The sequence below is a fragment of the Camelina sativa genome, chromosome 12 (genome assembly GCF_030686135.1).
Source record: "Camelina sativa cultivar CO46 ecotype springtype chromosome 12, ASM3068613v1".
Taxonomy (NCBI): domain Eukaryota; kingdom Viridiplantae; phylum Streptophyta; class Magnoliopsida; order Brassicales; family Brassicaceae; genus Camelina; species Camelina sativa.
The window spans coordinates 9,745,014-9,764,979 of record NC_141891.1 but is presented as its reverse complement, the minus strand read 5'-3'; the positions used below and the strand labels follow the sequence as shown (position 1 = coordinate 9,764,979).

The window sequence follows — 19,966 nt, the reverse complement described above, 5'->3', positions numbered from 1 at the left end:
AACAATAGAAAACAAATGACTATATAGAGAGCTTTTTCTTAATATAAATTAAAAGATGAAAATGATTAAAAAAAAATGTCTAATAACAATGAACTGTCTTGAAATTTATTTGACAAAATATACATAATGTCTTTACTTAAAATAAAATAAAGGAAAAATCATATTTAATATTTTTTACCAAATACATAACAATTATCTATGGAGAAAGCTTATTTCCATGTTTTAAAAATTTAATACCATATACATTTATAGTAAAAAAAATATATTTTCAAAAATAATATATACATATATCTTAATACCTCAATTTTGTAGAGGACATTTTACCAATTTAATTTAAATCTAGTAAAATAATTTAAAGAACTATATATATTACTTTTCTAACTAATTATATGATTAAATTAATTAATAAGTCGTAATTTGAACTATAATTTATATAAAACTTATTGACATTGCATCGCATCACATTTTTAAATATATGTAAATTATTTAAGAGTTCCAATTCGGCTCAACAAACGTTTGGATATAAAAATGCAACGTCTTTTCGCGCGAAAAAAATCAAAATTTAAAGCCGTTACCAGCCATTTTAAAGGGGTAAATACCCCAAATTCTTGTAGTGAAGGATAAAATGTTATATGTATATATAAAGTCATCCCAAGACACTTATAAGTTCTCATACACAATCTTTTATCTTTCATTGTTTCTCACGCTCTCACTTGTTGTTGATTCCTTTGTTCTTTTAGGTTTCCAAGTTCAATGAGGGAAAAGTGTCAGCCGTCAAGAATAACGTCATATGGGGCTCCTCCCCATCTCAAAGAGCGTTACAAAGCTCTTCTTATAAGAGCCCAGTCACCTATACCAGCAGCTAAAGTGAATTCAAAGGATCGTGAAGCTACCGGTTCAACGATGGAATCGAGGAGAAACACTGGTACGAGTAGAGCCCCCTACAAAGCTCTTCTCATAAGAGCCCAGCCACCTGAACCAGCTAGGGTGAATTCAACAGATCGTGAAGCTGCCGGTTCAAATATGACACCGAGGAGAAACACTGGTACGAGTAGAGCCCCCTACAAAGCTCTTCTCATAAGAGCTCAGTCACCAGAACCAGCTAGAGTGAATTCAATGGATCGTGAAGCTACCGGTTCACAGATGACATCGAGGAGAAACACTGGTGCTAGGAGAGCCCCCTACAAAGCTCTTCTCATAAGAGCCCAGTCACCTGAACCGGCTAGGGTGAACTCAACGGATCGTGAAGCTACCGGTTCACAGATGACATCGAGGAGAAACACTAGTACTAGGAGAGCCCCCTACAAAGCTCTTCTCATAAGAGCCCAGTCACCTGAACCAGCTAGGGTCAATTCAACGGATCGTGAAGCTGCCGGTTCAACGATGGAATCGAGGAGAAACACTGGTACGAGTAGAGTCCCCTACAAAGCTCTTCTCATTAGGGCTCGATCACCAGAACCAACAATTTCAGCTGATAGCGAAGATGCTCGTGAAGAAACCATGTCCGCGGAACCATAAGAAGACCCATAAGCAAGACTAAGAGTGTCTAAGACCAAAGAGAAACAATGACTGGTCTAAGATTTAGTTCTTATCTTTTATTTTCTGGAGTATTTTTCTGAATCTGATTATTAATTCTGTGTTCTATCATAAATATTATCAGCTTTGTTGAGAATTTTCATCCAATATTAATTTTCCTTTGAACCTTAATCGTCTTTGATTCCAGCTAGCTGTTGTTATTTGTATACTAATGAGATCGGGGATTCTCTATCTTTCTTTTATACAAACGATGCATGTTGAGAAAGAAAATATAAATTACATTTTGGAACAAAGTTTTTTTTATATTTATTAAAAGTGATTAGTGGCTAAGTTATTACATGGTTGGAGATTGTTCAGTGGATAAGATTACGTTTAAGCTAAACCACTTAATATATTCACAGAAAACACTTATTTTACTTTTGTTTTTTTAAGTTTTTACCCTTTTATCTTGCTCGAGCTTGTTTCTCAATATTTACTTTTATTTATGTTTGATTATTGAAAATCCATCATAAGATGTCCAACGGAACCTATAGTTAAATAAATTGAAGCTTTAAATTGAAGAAAATCTAACTTGTACAATGAATAAATTCTTGAAAATTTAACACACGATTTTGAATGGCAACGTTGAAGATTTCAATGAAAAATCAAACCCAAATATGTATTTCACATATCCAAAACTTCTAAGTTAGAAGTTCTAACTAACACCAAACTTTGAGATTCAGAAACTTTGAAGACAGTTTTTAACCTTTTAAAGTCACCAACTCTCACAAACCCTAGAAACGTGCGAATTTTTTTCTGAACCCTCAATCTTAAAATTCAGCTTAAACACGTGATTTAACCATTGATGTCGCTTTCATTGTAAAACGGCATGCAAGGTGCGACGTTTTTATCTCGTAACTTAAAAAAAGAAAAAAAAAATCATTTTAATAGGCGTTATTTACATTGGACAATTGTCAAATGACAGTTCATAGAATTTAAATTTCCATTAACAAAAAAACAAAATGCGTGGTTTGCTTTAATTGCTATAAAAAGGAAATCTCTTTATATTATATATTATTTATTGGTTTCAAAACGTTTTCTTCTTTTTCCTTTTTACCTCATTTTTCTTAAAAATTTATATTTAAATGTGAAAATAAAACAAATTTGTAAGAACTAATTCTTTATATTGTTTTTTATTTAAGTATATAATTATTAAAACCAACTTGTAGGAAAAAGGCTCAAAAAAAATTATAGAAGTTATATCACAGAAATTTGGTTATCTATTTGTAAATACGAAGCCAAGACATATCTAAACTTTTTGTCCCAAAAAAAAGAAATATCTAAACCTATCTGATAGGTCTTGTGCGACAATTAATTAAGAAGCAGGTACAAATTTGAGTAACTAATTAATATGAATAGTCCAGATGTTTTTAATTACATATAGTTTAACTTGTTTCATCCCGTAACCCGTTAAAATAGTTAACTCGCTAATTATTTACCACTTCTTACACCATAGTTTTCTTTGGTAGGCACTTCTTACAACATAGATGAAGTAACGTTAATAGAAGAAGCTTAGGGCATCTCTAACCCCACTCTATTTTAGAGTCAAATCTCTATTATAGAGCAACATTTGCTCCAATCCTACTCTATATTTTACTCTAAAATAGAGAAAATAATAGGATTGCTCTATATATAGAGCAACTCTATTCTCAACTCTATTTTTTTACACTAACTCTATTATAGAGGTGAAAATAGAGTAATACATTGGAGGAAAACAGTGCTCTATTTTTGAGTTACTCTATTTTAGAGAAAAAAATAGAGAAATACAATGGAGATGGTCTTAGGAAGTTATCTTTTAATGGCTTTGACGCACAGCAAAAGCATGAGATAGATATTCTTGTGGCAAAAACGATTTTTCATCATTTTCCTAACATTTTGAAGAAGCAAAAAACTTTGATCTCGAGGCGTAAAAGATCTGTTCCGCAAAGCTATATCATAAAAGCTGAGGATACGAGTCGTGAACCCAATAATGTGGTTAATCCATCTGATTATAACTCGATTTTAGAATATTTTGATTTGTTGACCGGGGATTCTGATCGTGACAAGAGTTTGGAAAAGCTTCTTGAATTGGCTTAGCACAACTATCGTACAAGTAATTAGAAGCAAGCTGGTGATTATGATTCTTTCTGACCAAATATTGATGCATTTCGGTGGTGAGTGCTCTTGAGCAGGCTCTATCCCTAAGTATAATAAAGCTGGAGACTCTGGTTGAGTCGAGGTTGGCTTAATTTTATTTTCCTCCATTTTTTTCTGGGTCATTTGCATGAGCTGCTAAATCTGGAAGCCTAGGCGTTACGGCATATATACTTTATTTATTTATAATAGAGAATATTCTCTATTATAAATTGTCAGTTTGTTGTAAATATCATTTTAAATTGACTGTTAAAATTTCATTTATTTTCACATTTGAGTGTTTCTTCGTTATATTTTATTATTTGTTTGCAGAAACTCATAAGACTTTTTAATGGCGAATTAAAACCTGAAAATAAAGGCCGACGTCTTAAAATCAATCAAAAGTGTTGGGCGCAAATTAGGTTCTGTCGAAGATTAAAGAAGATAATAAGCCTTAATTAAATGTATTACATATAATGCTATCTTCCTCTTCTTCCTTTTTTTTTTTAATCTTAATCGTTAGATGGAATGTTTTCTTTCAAGGTCGGTTGCATATCATGATTCTTCTTTTCATGCTTTATTAATGTTTAGATATTTTTTAGATTGGTAACATGTGTTGGCATGTATGCAATTGAATTATAAATCAAGAAAATTTTGTACGTCTTTGTTTTTGTTTCCGGATAATTTGCTTTATATCATAGAACATAGGCGACTTTCTTTGACAAAAAAAAAAAAATGGCATATATGCAATTGAATTATAAATCAAGAAAATTTTGTACGTCTTTGTTTTTGTTTCCGGATAATTTGCTTTATATCATAGAACATAGGCGACTTTCTTTGACAAAAAAAAAAAAAAAAAAAATTGGCATGTATGCAATTGAATTATAAATCAAGAAAATTTTGTACGTCTTTGTTTTTGTTTCCGGATAATTTGCTTTATATCATAGAACATAGGCGACTTTCTTTGACAAAAAAAAAAAAAAAAAAAAAAAAAGCCATAGGCGACTTTAATTGTAGCAACACTATTGTTCTTATGTGTTTACAGTTTTTTTTTTTTTTTTTTTTTTTTTTTTTTTTGCGTAATAAAGCAATTATTGTGAATAAGCTTGCGTTTTAAAAATGAATTCTTACGCCACGACATATTTTTTTTTCTCTGTACAGTGCATCTAATCTATATACTTACATACACTAATTTTAGTTTTTTTTTCGATAGAAAATCATCATTAAACTTAAACAAAACAAAACACGTCGCCGTTTTTCACATTGATTTGCGTAAACACAATTACTGCGTGACTACTATTTTAGAACGTTACTTTGGACTCACATAAACCAAATACAGTGCATTTTTGTACAAATGGCAAATGACAGTTCATAGAATTTTGAATCGATGTACTTTTTGATTGACAGAAGAAGACCATGAATGGTTTACTTACTTAAGTACTTTTACTTGTATTGCTATTAAAAGGAAACAAATTAAATTATATATAAATTATTACTCCCTCCGTTCTAATTTAGTTGTCGTTCTAGGATTTAATTTTTGTTTCATATTGTTGTCGTTTTAGATTTTCAATGCAGATGTTTGATGAATATTCCAATCTTATCCCTCATGCTTTAAAGTTTCAACCAATACAAAAATCATAAAATATATTAATGAAGGGCAAAACATAAAATTTAATAGTTTCCTTAATTTGTGTGCAAAAACATTAAACGACAGTTAAATTAGAACGGAGGGAGTATTTGTTATTCAAAACTTTTTCCTCATTTTCATCCCTTTTATTATATCTCCTTTTCTTTGTTTTTTAGTATCTATTTTTTTTTATTTGTCGGCAATATAACTATTCATTTCACAATGACCAAAATTACATGTACCATGATATTACAAAGCTTGACTGGTTTATCCTAGCATTTTTTGCTAGATTATCAGCTACGACATTTACAGATCGTGGAATTTTAACAAACGTTACAGAGTCATATGAACTGGAAATGTTCTGAATATCCCTTAAGTAGGTCGCCAATAGAGTTTGGTTTTCCTGGTGATAATGATGGCTACCATTGAACATATGTATTATTTGTTGAAAAAGGAGTTCCGCATCCCCACAGAACATGACATTGGCATAGCCTAACCTGTTCACATGAAGAATCGCCATCCTTAATGCTTCAGCTTCAACTTCAACAGGTGAATTCATGGGACTGATAGATGCCTTGCCACTAAGAACAACTTGTGCATTGCGATTGTATAAAACCCAGCCAATCCCTGCACAATCATTAGGAGAGCTCCATGAACCATCAACAAAACAGCTATACTCCTTAGCCTGTTGAGTAATAGAACTGATTGATGCATTCGTTGCAGTGACTTGCTGTTTCTTAGGAGCCTCTTTGTTTACATTATAACTCTCTTTCCATTGCTGAAAGTCGAGAATTGCTCTATTGATGGTATCTGGTATGGACCATCTTTTGTTATTGAATATGAAGTCATTTCGCGTTTTCCAAATGCGCCAACCAATGAAAGGGAATAAACTTGCATCCTTTCCTTGGTTTTTATTTAGACTCAGCAATAGATCTATGTTCTTATCAATCGAACTAAAAGAGAAAGATGAGCTTATACCATGGAAATTAGTGGTAAGGTCCCATATTTCCTTGCTGATGCGACAATGAAAGAGTAGATGGTTAATATTCTCAGGAGCTTCACCACACCTTTGACATGTATCATCTGTCAGCATCCTTCTCTTCCTTAAATTCTCTGCAGTTGGCAACGCATTATGCAGACATCGCCACCAAAAATGCTTGATTTTCTGCGGCATATTGTGTTTCCAGATTTTTTTAAAGAGTGTCCCTGAAGTGTTTTCACGAAAATGTGCAGAGGAAAGTTGTCGCTGTACATGATACCCAGATTTAACTGAATAAAGACCGTTTTTAGTATGAATCCAAGTAAACATGTCACTCAAACCTGTTATAGATGGTCGAATCTTCTTTATGTGCGGGATATCCTCAGGTTGAATGATGCTTTGGATGAGAGTTTCATTCCAAGATCCATGAGATAACAGGTCACTAACTTTGAGATCAGGGTAAATAGAATGCTCCAGGTCCTCGAGCAGGTCTTGGTGGGTTAAGAGGTAGCCAATGATCCTGCCAAACATTAATCTGCTCTCCATTACCCACTATATATTTAAGACCCTTAGAGATAAGGTTGATACCTTGAGAAATACTCTTCCAAGCATAGCTGGCATGCGTTTTGCACTTTGAGGTGAGAAGGCTCTGCTTGGGAAAGTATTTGGCTTTAAATACCTTTGCAACGAGAGATGTTGGTTGCTGCAGAAATCGCCAACTTTGTTTAGCAAGAAGGGCTAAATTGAAATCCTTAAGATCTCGAATTGCAAGACCTCCAACATCTTTTGGGTCAGTTATTTTACTCCATGCTAACCATGGGATCTTATGTTTATCTTTTGTATTGGACTACCAGAATTGCCTCATAGCTCTTGTGATTTGATTGATTATTTTTGAAGGAAGGAGAAAGCAGGACATGCTATAAGAGGGAATTGCTGTGATTACTGATTTTAGCAGCACTTCTTTTCCAGCAGGGGATAGTAGCTTTGTATACCAACTATCCATTTTTTGATCAATCCGTTGTGCTAAATACGAAAAAGCATTTGCTTTATTCCTTCCCACAAATTCAGGCAAACCAAGGTATCTTCCAAATCCTTCTGTCCTATAAATTTTCAAAAGACTGCTAATTTCTTTTCTACTTACCGGATCAATACCTTTGCCAAATGTAATATCAGATTTTTGAAAATTGACACTCTGACCTGAAGCTTGTTTATATCTCTGAAGAACATTGAGAAGGGTCATACATTCTTCTATTGAAGCCCTGCAGAAAAGTAATGAATCATCTGCAAAAAGTAAATGGGAGATTGGAGGACCATTTCTACTTGCTTTGAAACCATGTAGCTTTTTCTTATGAATACTATCTTGAATTAAAGCTGACAAGGCTTCTGTGCATAATAAATATATGTAAGGTGAAATAGGGTCACCTTGACGGATTCCTCTCTGAGGCTTAATGTTGCCAACTGGTTGCCCATTGATAATTACTGAATAAGACACTGTGGTGATGCACTTCATATATTTACAAAGGATTTTCAAAAAATATATTATTTTATTATATTATCGAATTATGTCCAAAATAACACTAGAACCGAAGAAATTTATTAATTTACAGAGATTATTAATTTACCGAGTATTAATTTATAGAGGTTTGACTGTATATATATATATATATTAAATTTTGAAACATTAGAGAATGTTCCTACTCCATATAAACATTACAATCTCTAAGCAGCAAGTACTCTGCATTGGTATAAGTTTATGTCTCCCATCTCTCCCATTTGCACCAAGTCTCAGAAAAGCCCATATGCTTCATAACCGCTTCAATAAAGGGCCATTCAACCTTATCAAAAGCTTTACTGTCCAATTTTGCACTAATAAAAGGTTGAACTAGTTTCTTTGTATGGAGAGAATGTATAAGCTCATGCGCAATCAATATGTTGTCTGTAATCAGTCTCCCTGGAATGAAGGCAGATTGATTTGCAGAGATGATATCATTTAACCAGGGTTTTAACCTATCTGCTAAAACTTTTGAAATAATCTTATATGCTACATTGGCTAGACTTATAGGTCTATAATCTTTGACCTCACTAGGATGTACTATCTTTGGTATCAAGCAGATATGAGTCTGATTCAGTTTCGGGTCTAGCTGGCAATTATGAAAAAACAATTGTGCAAAATGATACACACCTGTATGAATTGTGGACCAATGGTCATGATAAAATCCCGGGCTAAATCCATCTGGTCCTGGAGCTTTTTCTCTTGACATATTGTGGACCGCTCGATACAGCTCCTCTTCCGTGATCGGTTTAGTAAGATCTTCATTCATTTTAGCAGAAACCCTGGGTTTAATATGCTTCACAACATCTGCAATATGTGTTTGATTTGCGTTTGATGAAAACAAAGACTGAAAATAATCCACAACTACTCTGCTAATACCTTCTTCATTGGTCCAAACTTTGCCCTCAGTATCAGTAATGGCAGTGATTCTATTATAATTCCTTCTCTGTTTTGTTTTTGCATGGAAAAATATGGTGTTACGGTCTCCTGCTTGAAGCCATTGAATGCAGCTTTTTGTTCTCCAGTATTCCTCCTCTAATCTGTAAGCATTAGATAGCTCTGATTTAAGTAGTAAAAGTCGATTATAATCAATAGGATTGGAGTTATACTCTTGTTGAATCTGGAGTTTTAGGCTTTGAATTTTTCTTGCCGTATTAATGTGGTTCTTGGATTTCCACTTTGAAAGACAGAAACGACACCTTTTAAGGGCTTCATGGAACTGATCTGCTGGAAGGTGATGACATTCAGAATTCCATGCTTTGGCAAGTGCTTCTTTCACATCTTTGTTATAACGCCATCTGTTGTCATATCTGAATAATGAGCAACCTGTTTTCTTTTTTTTCACCTGTGTCAATTAAGATAGGTCTATGATCAGATCCTATCCAATCGTAAAGCTGTACATAGGCTTTCGAGAAAACATCCTGCCAGTCTGCGGATGCAACCGCTTTGTCAATCTTGGTCCTTATTTGATGAGAATGCCTTTGACCATACCAAGTGAATTTTCCTCCCATTATTTTTAGATCATGAAGACCCGAGGTATTTAGCATTTTCCTGAAAATCTTGAAGGAACTTTCAGCTCGTAGAGGTCCCCCTAGTTTTTCCTCATTACTTTTTATATCATTGAAATCTCCTAGAACCAATCGAAGTTTGCTTCTGTACAACCCTGCTTCTGCCCAAAAAGTCATTTTTCCCACATCTTGTTGCGATGCTTTTGGTCCGGATCCCCGTAAACATAGGTAAGACAAAAAGTTTGCAAACCCGGTGCTGATATGTACATATCAGTGTAATTTAACGTAGGTGTATCTACAAATTCTACCTTCACTGCATCATTCCAAAAAATAGCCATGCCTCCACTAAGACCCTCTGAAGGAAGAATGAAACTATGTGGAAAACCTAAATCCTTACAAAGTCTATTGATATATTTATAGCCGTTCTTAGTTTCTATGAGGAACAAAATATCAGGTTTAGAAGACTGCCTGATATCTTTTAAATATGGAACTGTCAGGGGGTTCCTCTTTAAACCCTGACAATTCCAATGTAATATCCTCATTTGGGGCTGGGTGGTTTCGGGGTTCCCACCCTCCCCTGAAACTCACCTTTGGTTCTTGGCTTAGAAGTTGAGGCTTGATCCTCTATCATAAGGTCCTGTCCTTTTCTCTTATGACCTCTATCAATAGTATTAACTGGTTCATCTACTTCATTAGCTATAGCTTGATTTTCTTGAATTGTATAACCTTCTTGAGGCATAGTTTCAAGCTGATACTGGATACCTTCAGGAAGTTTGGGTTGAGTAATTAAAGAGTCTTCCCTGATGGCAGTTGCAGACGCTTCATCCTCAGGAACAAGTGTAACTGATTTGCCTTTGTCTTCCCCAACCAATTTAGATGTTGCTCCAGTCTCCTTAATGGTAATAGGAATGAACTCTGGTGTGATAGACATATCATTTTCCTCTCGCGGCCGAGTAGGGAACTGAGTCTTGATGGTTCCAATGACTGGAATAGATGACTCTATGTTTTCACTCATGTTTTCATCTGCTCCTACATTTTCCTGATGAAAAGGTTCAAGTGCTTGGCTAAGTGCTTGATCATCCAACTGTGGGGGCTGGTAAACATTATCACAAACCGATTGATCATGCCTAAGGGATCCGCAACGAAAACAGAATTTACGAAGCTTCGGGAAAACAAATCTGACCATAACCGGAGGCATGCTTGGATCAAATTCAACATATCGAACAAAGATGAGTCTGTCATTTATATTCATTGTGACATGGGCCATAACCTCACTATTTGCTTCATCTGTGGCTTCATGAAATCTGACTTCATCAATATGACCAAGAACTCCTCCCACTTCTTTTACAACTGCTTCAGATCTAAACTCTTCAGGAATATTGTGAATTTTGATCCAAAACGAGATTTCAGACAAGAAATTTGGTAGATGACGCCTGGTCCATTTATCGATCGCTACCATCCAAAGATTATAGTGCCAAGGACCATTCTCTAAAACTGTCATCAGGTGGTGTTCAGCTTGGAAGAAGAACTGGACGGTGCCATCATCATTTATGGTACTTGTGACTTGTCCTTGCAGATTCCAGGCTTTTGGGAGAGCACCCTTCATTCCTACAGGTCTTTGATGTTGAGGGTTTAAACCTTTAACCACCAAACTTAATCGATTAGCCGCTTCACGAGTTTTCAGTGCTTCTCGAGACATACGCATGGGTAATCTTTCCGAACCAAGATTGAGGTTTTGAAGAGCTTTCCACAAATCTTTTGACATCTTGTTTCTATTTCTCAGAAAACAGACTGAGAATAGTTGACAGAAACACGACCGGCAAAGCTACCGGAGATTAAACCGCACTTTAAACGGAAGAGACCACCGGAAAAATGAGTCGGTTGATTGTCGGTGATAAGTCGGTGAAATCGCCTCTGGAATCGCCTGTTTTTCAGTATCTATTTAAAGTGGAAAAAATCACATTTATTGTACGAACTAAATTAGCATTGGTCTTGTTCATGGGGATAATTAAAGAAGCATAGACATTAATTCGATATGAGTCTTATCCTGTCCTTTTTTTCCTTTCCCTTTTGATCTTTGTTGGTTAACAGGTTTATGAAAGTCCTAAGGAATGAATGTGAAACCAATATCATTCAAGCTTGCAAGGAAGAAGGCAAGAAAGAAGAAAAAGGTTAAAAAAGCATAAGTCAGTCAAATTTCATCGTTAAAGAGAGTACAATATTGTGTTTCTTTCTGTAAATAGAAGAAAAATTTATTATTTATGACATGTACATTGATAATTTTATTGAGAAATACCACTTTTGTTTATATCTTTTCCCGCCTGCCGCAAGAGTAAAATAAAAGGATTAATTATAAAAATAGGCCTTTTTTTTAATTTCTTATAGTCCAAACTTACAGAAATAGAGCTTTTTAGTTGATCAAAAATACTAAATCACCACTCTCAGTTATCATTCTCTTTTTTGCTTTTACGATGTTGTAGCTTGAAGAAGAGAAGACCTGGTGACAGCCGACCGCCGACCACCGTGACTGCTTCTCGCTTAGCCGGTGCACCGAGATCTAGTCAAGGAAGGTTTCACATCTTCCTCTTGGCGAATCTATTTTCTTCTTTATATCATTGTAATCTCTGATTTTAAGGTTTTAGAAGAAAAATCAGATTTCAATTGATCAACAAAGAATAAAAGAAGAATTACAAGCTCTTGTCTTGGGTATGTGTTGATTGGTTAAGATTACATCATCTTCTCCGATTGAATGGACAAATTTCTTTCGCCTTTTCCAATTAATATACAAAATTGGATTATTGATTAGAGCCCTTGGGTTCACTAGATAGTATCCCTTAGGGTTTAGATTTCTTCATCCAAAGTGAAAATAGATTGAAATCCACTGAATTCACATGATTAAAGATGTTCACATCATCAAAGATGGTAGATTCGACCAAAAAAAAATTAGCCATGTTCGTCATCGGGTGAGAAGAGCGAGAAGAAGGTGGAGAGGACAAGGTTATAATCGTAATTGCGTCTGCCACAAAAAGGCCTAATACCGAGAGTCCGGATGATCATACCTTTTCAAAGTTTTGGGCCAACAAAGACTCTTTTCTATAATAATCCCTAAAATAAAAAGACGAGTTTATCTTTCTAAATTTATTATTCTTTTAATTACTATTTTTTCTTTTTATTTTCTCTCCAAAATCACTTTTCACGAATCTTCATCTTCTTCTCTCCACAATCTCTCATCACAAAACCTTCATCTTCTCTGCAACCCATTGTCCTTTACATTCCAAGCAAATATTCTCATATGTTTCTTTCTATGACACCGTCTTTTGTAACACCAACCATGGAGTTAGACTAGACCCGGTAAGAAACATGTCGATTTTCTCTATCAGAGGATATTAAATTTTCAGATCTGCTTACATTTTTGTTGTTTATTACTCAGATCTGTGGATCAGTTGTTGGACAAAAGTGTTGGAATCCAAGAAGCCACAATTGAAAGTCAAACTAGGTATTATTTGATGGACCAGAGTTGGATCTCGTCTACCGCATTTGTCTATCAGTAGACTTCGCTGGTTAGTCGTACTATTTGTATAACTTGTTTCATATGTTCGTCGGTGGGACGATTTTGTATGTGTGTGCAGGGGTGGGCATGTTTTAAGCTATTGACGGACAAGTGTTGTCAACCAAGCAGATATTGTCCACTAAAGAGACCGATGGACATAAATATGGTGGACAAAACCTTGGTCGGATGTTGAATCTGGTCCACCGAAAGTACAATAAGATCGGTACATGCGCCATCAAACCTACAGGGTGGAGAAAATAATTTTATATTATTGATGGACAAGTATCATCAACCAAGCGGATATGGTCCACTAAGAGAGCGAAGGGAAAAATTAAGGTGGACATAATAGCAACTGTTTGGAAGTTGAATATAGTCCATCGGAGACACAACAACTTCAGTACATGCATTAGAGACGTGGATGATGGAGAAGTTATTTTGGTAACAATGGACAAGTATAGTCCAACCAAGTAAATTTAGTCCACTTCAGAAGCCGAAGGACAAATTTTGGATGGACTAAACCTGACTAGGTGTGGATCTGGTCCTCCGAAATTTTAGCATGCACATGTGTGTTTTGCGTTGTAAAATTTGCCCCCGTTTCAAAACGTTCACCACTAATCAATTTTTTTTTTTAATTCTCCAACTTTTTAGTAAAAAGGTAAAAGCATATTTTCTACTTGTGGCATAGAATTATAAAATGATATTTTCAATAAGGAAAAAATGAAAATGACATTTGTCGTAAGTTTTGTTTTAAAAGTGACATTTTCTGATGAAATTCCCTAAATATAACTATATAAGCATAACATTAATGTGTTTCTTTCTGTTAAATAAGACAAGTTCTTTCAAGTCAATAATGTCTAACTGTACGAGTGACATCAACTTGTATTGTTTTATAAAATATAAATCAACTGTCTAAAGAAAGAATAAACATGTGCAAGAGAAACCATATAAAATGTAATTTGCAATAAAGTGGTGGTCCTTGACTCCTTGTGGAAATAACCTTCATGGCGATTTTGATGATTTGAAATTTTACTATTGACCATAGTTCTGCTAAGCTCGGAGACTTTGGGAGAATAAGATAGAACCCTTTTTTACTTCCTTACGGGACAAGAAATAAAAGAAGAGTACTATAAGATAAAACACGTAGTTTCACGATCCTAATTAATCCAGTCCTAAAGTTGCTTTGCTCTCCGTAGGCTTGGTTTTTAAGAGATAATGATATTTGTGAAACAGCTAAGAGTCTTCGCATTTGTCTTTACTTAATTTGTCTTCGACAGTGGTTGCTAAAGTTTTCTCGATGTTGACTTCGTCCATTTGTCTTTGTTTTTTTTTTCCTCGTGGATCACTTCTTTTATGTTTGTAACAATCTACGGTTGACTCAACAAAATATATACACAAGAGTCGTCCCAAGAGACAATATGGGACCGGTTGTAATTATTTAGAAATTGATGTTCAGACCATTCAAACGAGGGGTACATATGGATTAGACGTATATATATACACAATATCATTGGAGTTAATGATCTAGGAAGTCTTTATTGTATGACCTCAAATCTAGTAACATTATCCTAGATTCTAATATGAACACAAAAACAAAAATGAAATTAATTTTGCTTTAGTTTGTCTTTAACGAGGAACCAAAGTAGTAATCGATGCAGCGTCAATGGAACAGAGAGAAGACTTATCCATCGATGGACCTGCTTGTTCATGATTACTCCGGAAGAAAAATCCTGGTGGTTGAGGTACAGCTAGGGCGATCGAGCTAGTAGTAAGCATTTGGACTATCGCTGACATGGTTGGACGATTTTCAGTATCTTCTTGTACACATAATAAGGCAATATGGATGCATCTAATTATTTCGTTGCTTTGGTAATTCTCTCGAAAGGACGAATCCACGAGATCAAGTGGCGAACCGTTGCTCCATAGCTTCCAAGTCTATATGTTGAATGATTTAATACCATTATTTGTGACTGTTTCATAGAGGAAAAAGAGTAGAGATTTGAAGTGTTATACTTACATATGTAACCAAGTTTCCGAAACTAGCATCCATCTGATAGAGGCTGCTGTTCTTCCTTCCGCTTATAATCTCAAGAACTAATACTCCGAAACTATAGACATCAGATTTCATTGAGAATTGGCCATACATCGCATACTCGGGAGACATGTAACCACGGCCACAATACATAAAGGGTTGAGTTAACCAAGGATTTTTATTCTCCATAGATAGAAAGAACAAAACTTACTAGGTTCCAACTATTCGTCTCGTATTGTCTTCAGTTTGGTCTAATTCGAAAATCCTCGCCATTCCAAAATCTGCCACTTTTGGGTTCATATCAGCATCTAAGAGGATGTTACCGGCTTTGAGGTCACGATGTATGATTGTGAGCCTTGAATCTTGATGGAGATACAAAATTCCTCTAGCGATTCCTCCTATGATCCTATACCGTGTAGTCCAATCCAACTGGCTCTGCTTATTAGAGTCTGAACATTCCATATATAGTTAGAATATCTAAAACATGAGTTCATAAATGAAATATATTCCCTAATTAAGTATTGGTTTAACTTACCAAACAAGAAGTAATCAAGGCTTTTATTAGGCACAAACTCGTAGACAAGTATTTTCTCTTCTCTCTCCAAACAAAACCCGAGAAGCTTGACTAGATTTCTGTGTTGAAGCTTTGCCACAACAACAACTTCGTTCTTGAACTCTTTTTCACCTTGTCCTGATGTTTTTGATAGTCTCTTCACCGCAACTTGTACTCCATTAGGAAGTATGCCCTGAAAAGATTGTGAAGTAAACAGAATCATCACCATAGTTGAAACTCTTATAAAACTAATTAGGAACCTCAATGAACTAGTAGTAGTACCTTGTAAACTTCTCCAAATCCGCCTTGACCGAGTTTGTTACATATCGCAAACTTATCTGTCGCAGCTTCAACAACCTTAAAATCAAACTGCAATGAGCCTGCAGTTGTAATGTCATCCCGTTCTGCAAAAATATAAAACGTTCTGAGAATTCAAGCCCAAAAATATTTAACCAGCACACACATAGACTTCAAAATCCTTACCATCCTTTTCAGCTGCTGTATCATGAGGCTTCTTCACTCTCTTTGTTACATAGAAGCTAAAAACTGCTACAAAAAGAAGAACAGAGATAGCGACCGCCACAACAGTTGCTATGATTACCTTTGTTGAATTTTTCCTCTTTCCTGCATGTCTTAAATTGTGAATGTCGTCTCAACCAAAATAACTATCATGGAATTGAATTAAGATAGAGCTCTTACCAGGAGGAGCTGAAACCGGTGGCAGTGGAGGAGCCGGATCCGGGGGAGGAAGAACAGTTCCCTCAATGGTTTCATTGTAGAAAGGGTAAATCTCGTACCTTGAGTTACAACTCGGGACAAGAAACCTTCCACCGACTTTGTTGAAATATAATTTTTTGATGGACTGTTGAAGACAGGTTAAGCAGTCTTCACTAGTCAGATCAGGAATACACTGAACCGATGCATAAAGCGTTTGGGACAAAGTGAAATCAGACTTATTAACCGCAAATTTCTTTCTTGTTTTGCTATTAGCCGCTTCCTCTGCAGACTTTTTCAACAGAGAGACGACCGCACCGTTGAACCGGCCAGATTGCTCGGCCGTAACATTCTGATTGCTCCAAGTGATTATTGCAGTTGTGGCATCAGGATCCATGAAAATGTTCCGGTCCGAGTATCCAAGCATACACTCGTCATACTGAATCAAGAACTCTTTCCCTCCTGGACATCGTTTCAGAGCGGCCTTAGAAGCAAATGCAACGCACTCATGGCAAACTTCCGCCGAGATATCTCCTTTGCAGAGAAATACTCCGAATACTTTGTCATGGTTTTGACCCTCTGTGATAATATTTGATCCATTGGAGAAGAAAGAATTGTTTGAGGAAAGAGAAATCAAAACGGATCCGACATTTGAGTTGTCACTAGTGTTTGTTGATATCCTGTTACTACAAACATGGCCGACGTAAATAGGGTCTTGTAATTGTGCATAAGCCTTTAAGGTTGTAATGAAGAAGGTGAGAAAGAAGAGAGAGTTTAATGAGGCATAAGCATACATTATCTCCTTTCCTCTCTGTTTTTTTTTTTTTTTTTTTTGATTGGTGTATGAGAGTACTAATGAATACATGTGAAACCAACCAACAGCCAGTCAAATTTTGGTTTTGTAAAATAATGCAATTTTCTTGTAAGTCAGAGTCAACTAGACGAGTAACATCAACTTGTATTGTTATTTCAATGAAGAACAATGAATCAATTATTAATATAAAGTTATTATTCTCTATCAATCTATTTCCGAAAAAGATAAAACATATTGGAGTTGAATATTGGATAGGTTCAAGATTATTTTGCTAGGCGCGGAGACTTTTGGTGATTAAGACAACAATTGTTTTACTTCCTTACCAGACAAGTAATAAATGGACAGTTATAAGTTAAAACAGTAATTTCACAACCCTAGCTGATTCAGTTAGAGCTTTCACTGCTTCAAAACCAATCAACACTCTTAATTGGAAGGTTGACTTCTAAAGATAGTCGTTGACTTCCTATTTTAGTACTTTTTAAGTTTTTTTACCTTGTTAACTTTATAACTGTGTGTATTAGACTTTTAGAGTCATTTTGGGAAACATGGAACTCACACATGCTTACTTACATCATTCTCATCTCTCTGTTTTGAGTATTTTCCTCACAAAATTCTACACAATATCGTACTGACCTAACAAATCTCTGTTCCAACAAAACAAACCTAGTGCCAAGAATCAACAATTAGGCCACTGTCTCTTCACTCTTTTGCCCCCATATTGTAGTAAATAAGTATCTTACACTTGCTTGAAGGGCACTAATGTAAAATTAAAAATAATGGAAGAAGGCTAATTAAGAAAAATCTTGTTTCACTGTTGTTGCTTAATAATTTCCGTGAAACGTTTCGTCGTCTTCAGCGAGGAGTTACATGAGTAATCGAAGCATCATCGACGGAACACAGAGCAGACGAACCCATCGATGGACCAGATTTTTCATGCTTAGTCTGAAAGAAACATCCAGGTGGTCGAGGAGCAGCCAGAGCGATTGAGCTAGTAGTGAGCATCTGGACGACCGTTGACATGGTTGGACGATCTTCAGCTTCTTCCTGAACACATAGTAAAGCGATATGGATGCATCTGGTAATTTCGTTTATTTGATAGCTGTCTTGAAAGGATGGATCCACGACCTCCATTGGTGACTCATTGTTCCATACTCTCCAAGCCTGTCAAACATTTTAAGAGTTCATCAAAACCTTGGTCATTTTCATATAAAACAGGGGATTTTGAAAGTTTAAATAACTTTGTATACACTCACAAGAATGACCAAAAAAGTTAAAGGGTGTATACTTACATATGTATCCACCTTGACCGAGTTTGTTACTTTCAGAAAACTTATCAGTTGCAGCTTCAATCACTTTAAAATCAAACTGCAATGAGCCTGCTGTTGCAATATCATCTCCAACTGCAATTTCAAATGTTTAAGAATTAAGCTCCAGCAAACTATTAAGTAGCAAAACTAGTATATTACCATCATGTGCAGCTGCTGTCTCATAAGTTTTCTTGGCTCTCTTTGCACGGAAACAATAACAAGCTATGAAAAGCATAGCAGAAAGGGCTAACAGCACAACTATCGCTATGATTATCACTATCGATTTTTTTCCTTTTCCTGCATTAAGTCTTGAATCAGACATAACACAATTTATAGAATCTTGAATTTCTCAACCCAAAAAACATTTACAGAGAGATATGGAGAGCTCTTACCAGGCTGCCGATGAGTAGGAGGAGGAGGAGAAGCTTGATTGACGGTTTCATTGTAGAAAAGGTTAGGCTCGTACCTTATATTACAACTTGGCCAAAGAAGTCTTGCTCCGATTGTATCACGTGGCAATATCTTGATTGTTTGTTGCAGACATCTTGAGCAGTTCTCCCTTGATATACCAGGCGTGCACTGTACCATTACATAAACGGTTTGGGACGATGTGTAATTTGCTTTCTTGAAGGCAAACTTTCTTCGACTAACAGCAGCCTCCTTTGCAGCTTCGTTCATCAAAGAGAGGACTACTTCACTGAACCGATCTGATTGGTTTGCCGGAACAGTTTGTTGGTTTCTCATCAGCTGTCCATATTTGGGTACAGGATCCAAGAGAATATTACGGTCAGCGTATCGAAGTGTGCATTCGTCGTAATAAATCGAAGCTTCCTTCCCATTTGAGCACTGATTCCGAATGTCCTTGACGGCGATATTGACGCAGTCACGGCAAACTTCCAGCGACAAGTCTCCACGGCAGAGGTAAAGTCCGAAAACATAGTCCGGTTTCTCTCCCACTGTAAGGCTTTGGAATCCAATGGAGAAGAAGTAATCATTCTCTTCCGAAGAAAGAGAGGACAAAAGCTTGGTGAGATTGGAAGAGTATGTGCTGTTTTCGAGGTAACTAGATGTATCTGCAGAGCATTTATAACCGACGTACTCAGGTCTAGGTTGCTGTATAGAAGGTCTCAGGCTGGTAAGGAAGGTGAGAAGGAAGAGGAAACCATAAGCAGACATTTCCCAACACTTCTCCATTAATTAATGCCTTTGTGCTTCGTTTATTTATTTATTAATTGGTGGTCTTGATGAATTTGAAGCCAATCAAGAGTGCTCTGTTTTGTAAGACAATACAGTTTCTTACTTTCTTTCAAGTCCACGTCAACGCTTAAAACCAAAGAGATAGACCTGTAGTTGCAGAGTAAACATCAACTTGCTTAGTGTTTTCACACCAAAAAAATACAAGTTTCTATTTTGGAATGATTCTTTTTTTTGACGTCGGTAGAATGCTTTATTTTTATTGTAGAATTTTCAACTCCACTATTCCAAAAAGTGAAATCAATACTAAAGAAGAGAAAATCTATTTATAATATTCAAAACTGCAGCTAATTAATTAAACCTAAAAAACATAACCATAATAGTAATATATAAATATTCACATATTATCTTTGATAATATTAAGAAGTATATAGATATTAGAATGGTTCTAG

At 35.6% G+C, this 19,966-nt stretch overlaps 3 protein-coding genes and 1 pseudogene across 3 annotated transcripts in view; all 4 read right to left on the bottom strand.

Moving 5' to 3' along the window:
* Positions 1-5,546: 5,546 nt before the first annotated feature.
* Positions 5,547-9,530, bottom strand: LOC104733362 (uncharacterized; annotated as a pseudogene).
* Positions 9,531-14,291: 4,761 nt separating this feature from the next.
* On the bottom strand, positions 14,292-17,082 carry LOC104731175 (cysteine-rich receptor-like protein kinase 5). Its single transcript, XM_019234264.2, has 7 exons — positions 16,185-17,082; positions 15,969-16,109; positions 15,768-15,889; positions 15,468-15,678; positions 15,144-15,381; positions 14,918-15,008; positions 14,292-14,835 (listed from the first exon to the last, which is right to left on the bottom strand). The coding sequence occupies exons 1-7, from the start codon at positions 17,062-17,064 to the stop codon at positions 14,527-14,529; spliced, it is 1,992 nt and encodes a 663-aa protein (XP_019089809.2). The 5' UTR covers positions 17,065-17,082; the 3' UTR covers positions 14,292-14,526.
* Positions 17,083-17,547: 465 nt separating this feature from the next.
* The window catches only part of LOC104731170 (cysteine-rich receptor-like protein kinase 5), a 76,797-nt gene continuing 74,378 nt past the window's right edge, over positions 17,548-19,966 (bottom strand). The window contains exon 6 of the mRNA XM_087479830.1: positions 17,548-18,174. Within this exon, the coding sequence (XP_087335956.1) occupies positions 17,866-18,174 (309 nt within the window). The 3' untranslated portion in view covers positions 17,548-17,865. The remainder of the gene's footprint in view (positions 18,175-19,966) is intronic.
* On the bottom strand, positions 18,168-19,545 carry LOC104731176 (cysteine-rich receptor-like protein kinase 5). Its single transcript, XM_087479844.1, has 3 exons — positions 18,713-19,545; positions 18,480-18,617; positions 18,168-18,413 (listed from the first exon to the last, which is right to left on the bottom strand). Exons 1-3 carry the CDS (start codon positions 19,512-19,514, stop codon positions 18,187-18,189), a joined length of 1,167 nt encoding a protein of 388 aa, XP_087335970.1. The 5' UTR covers positions 19,515-19,545; the 3' UTR covers positions 18,168-18,186.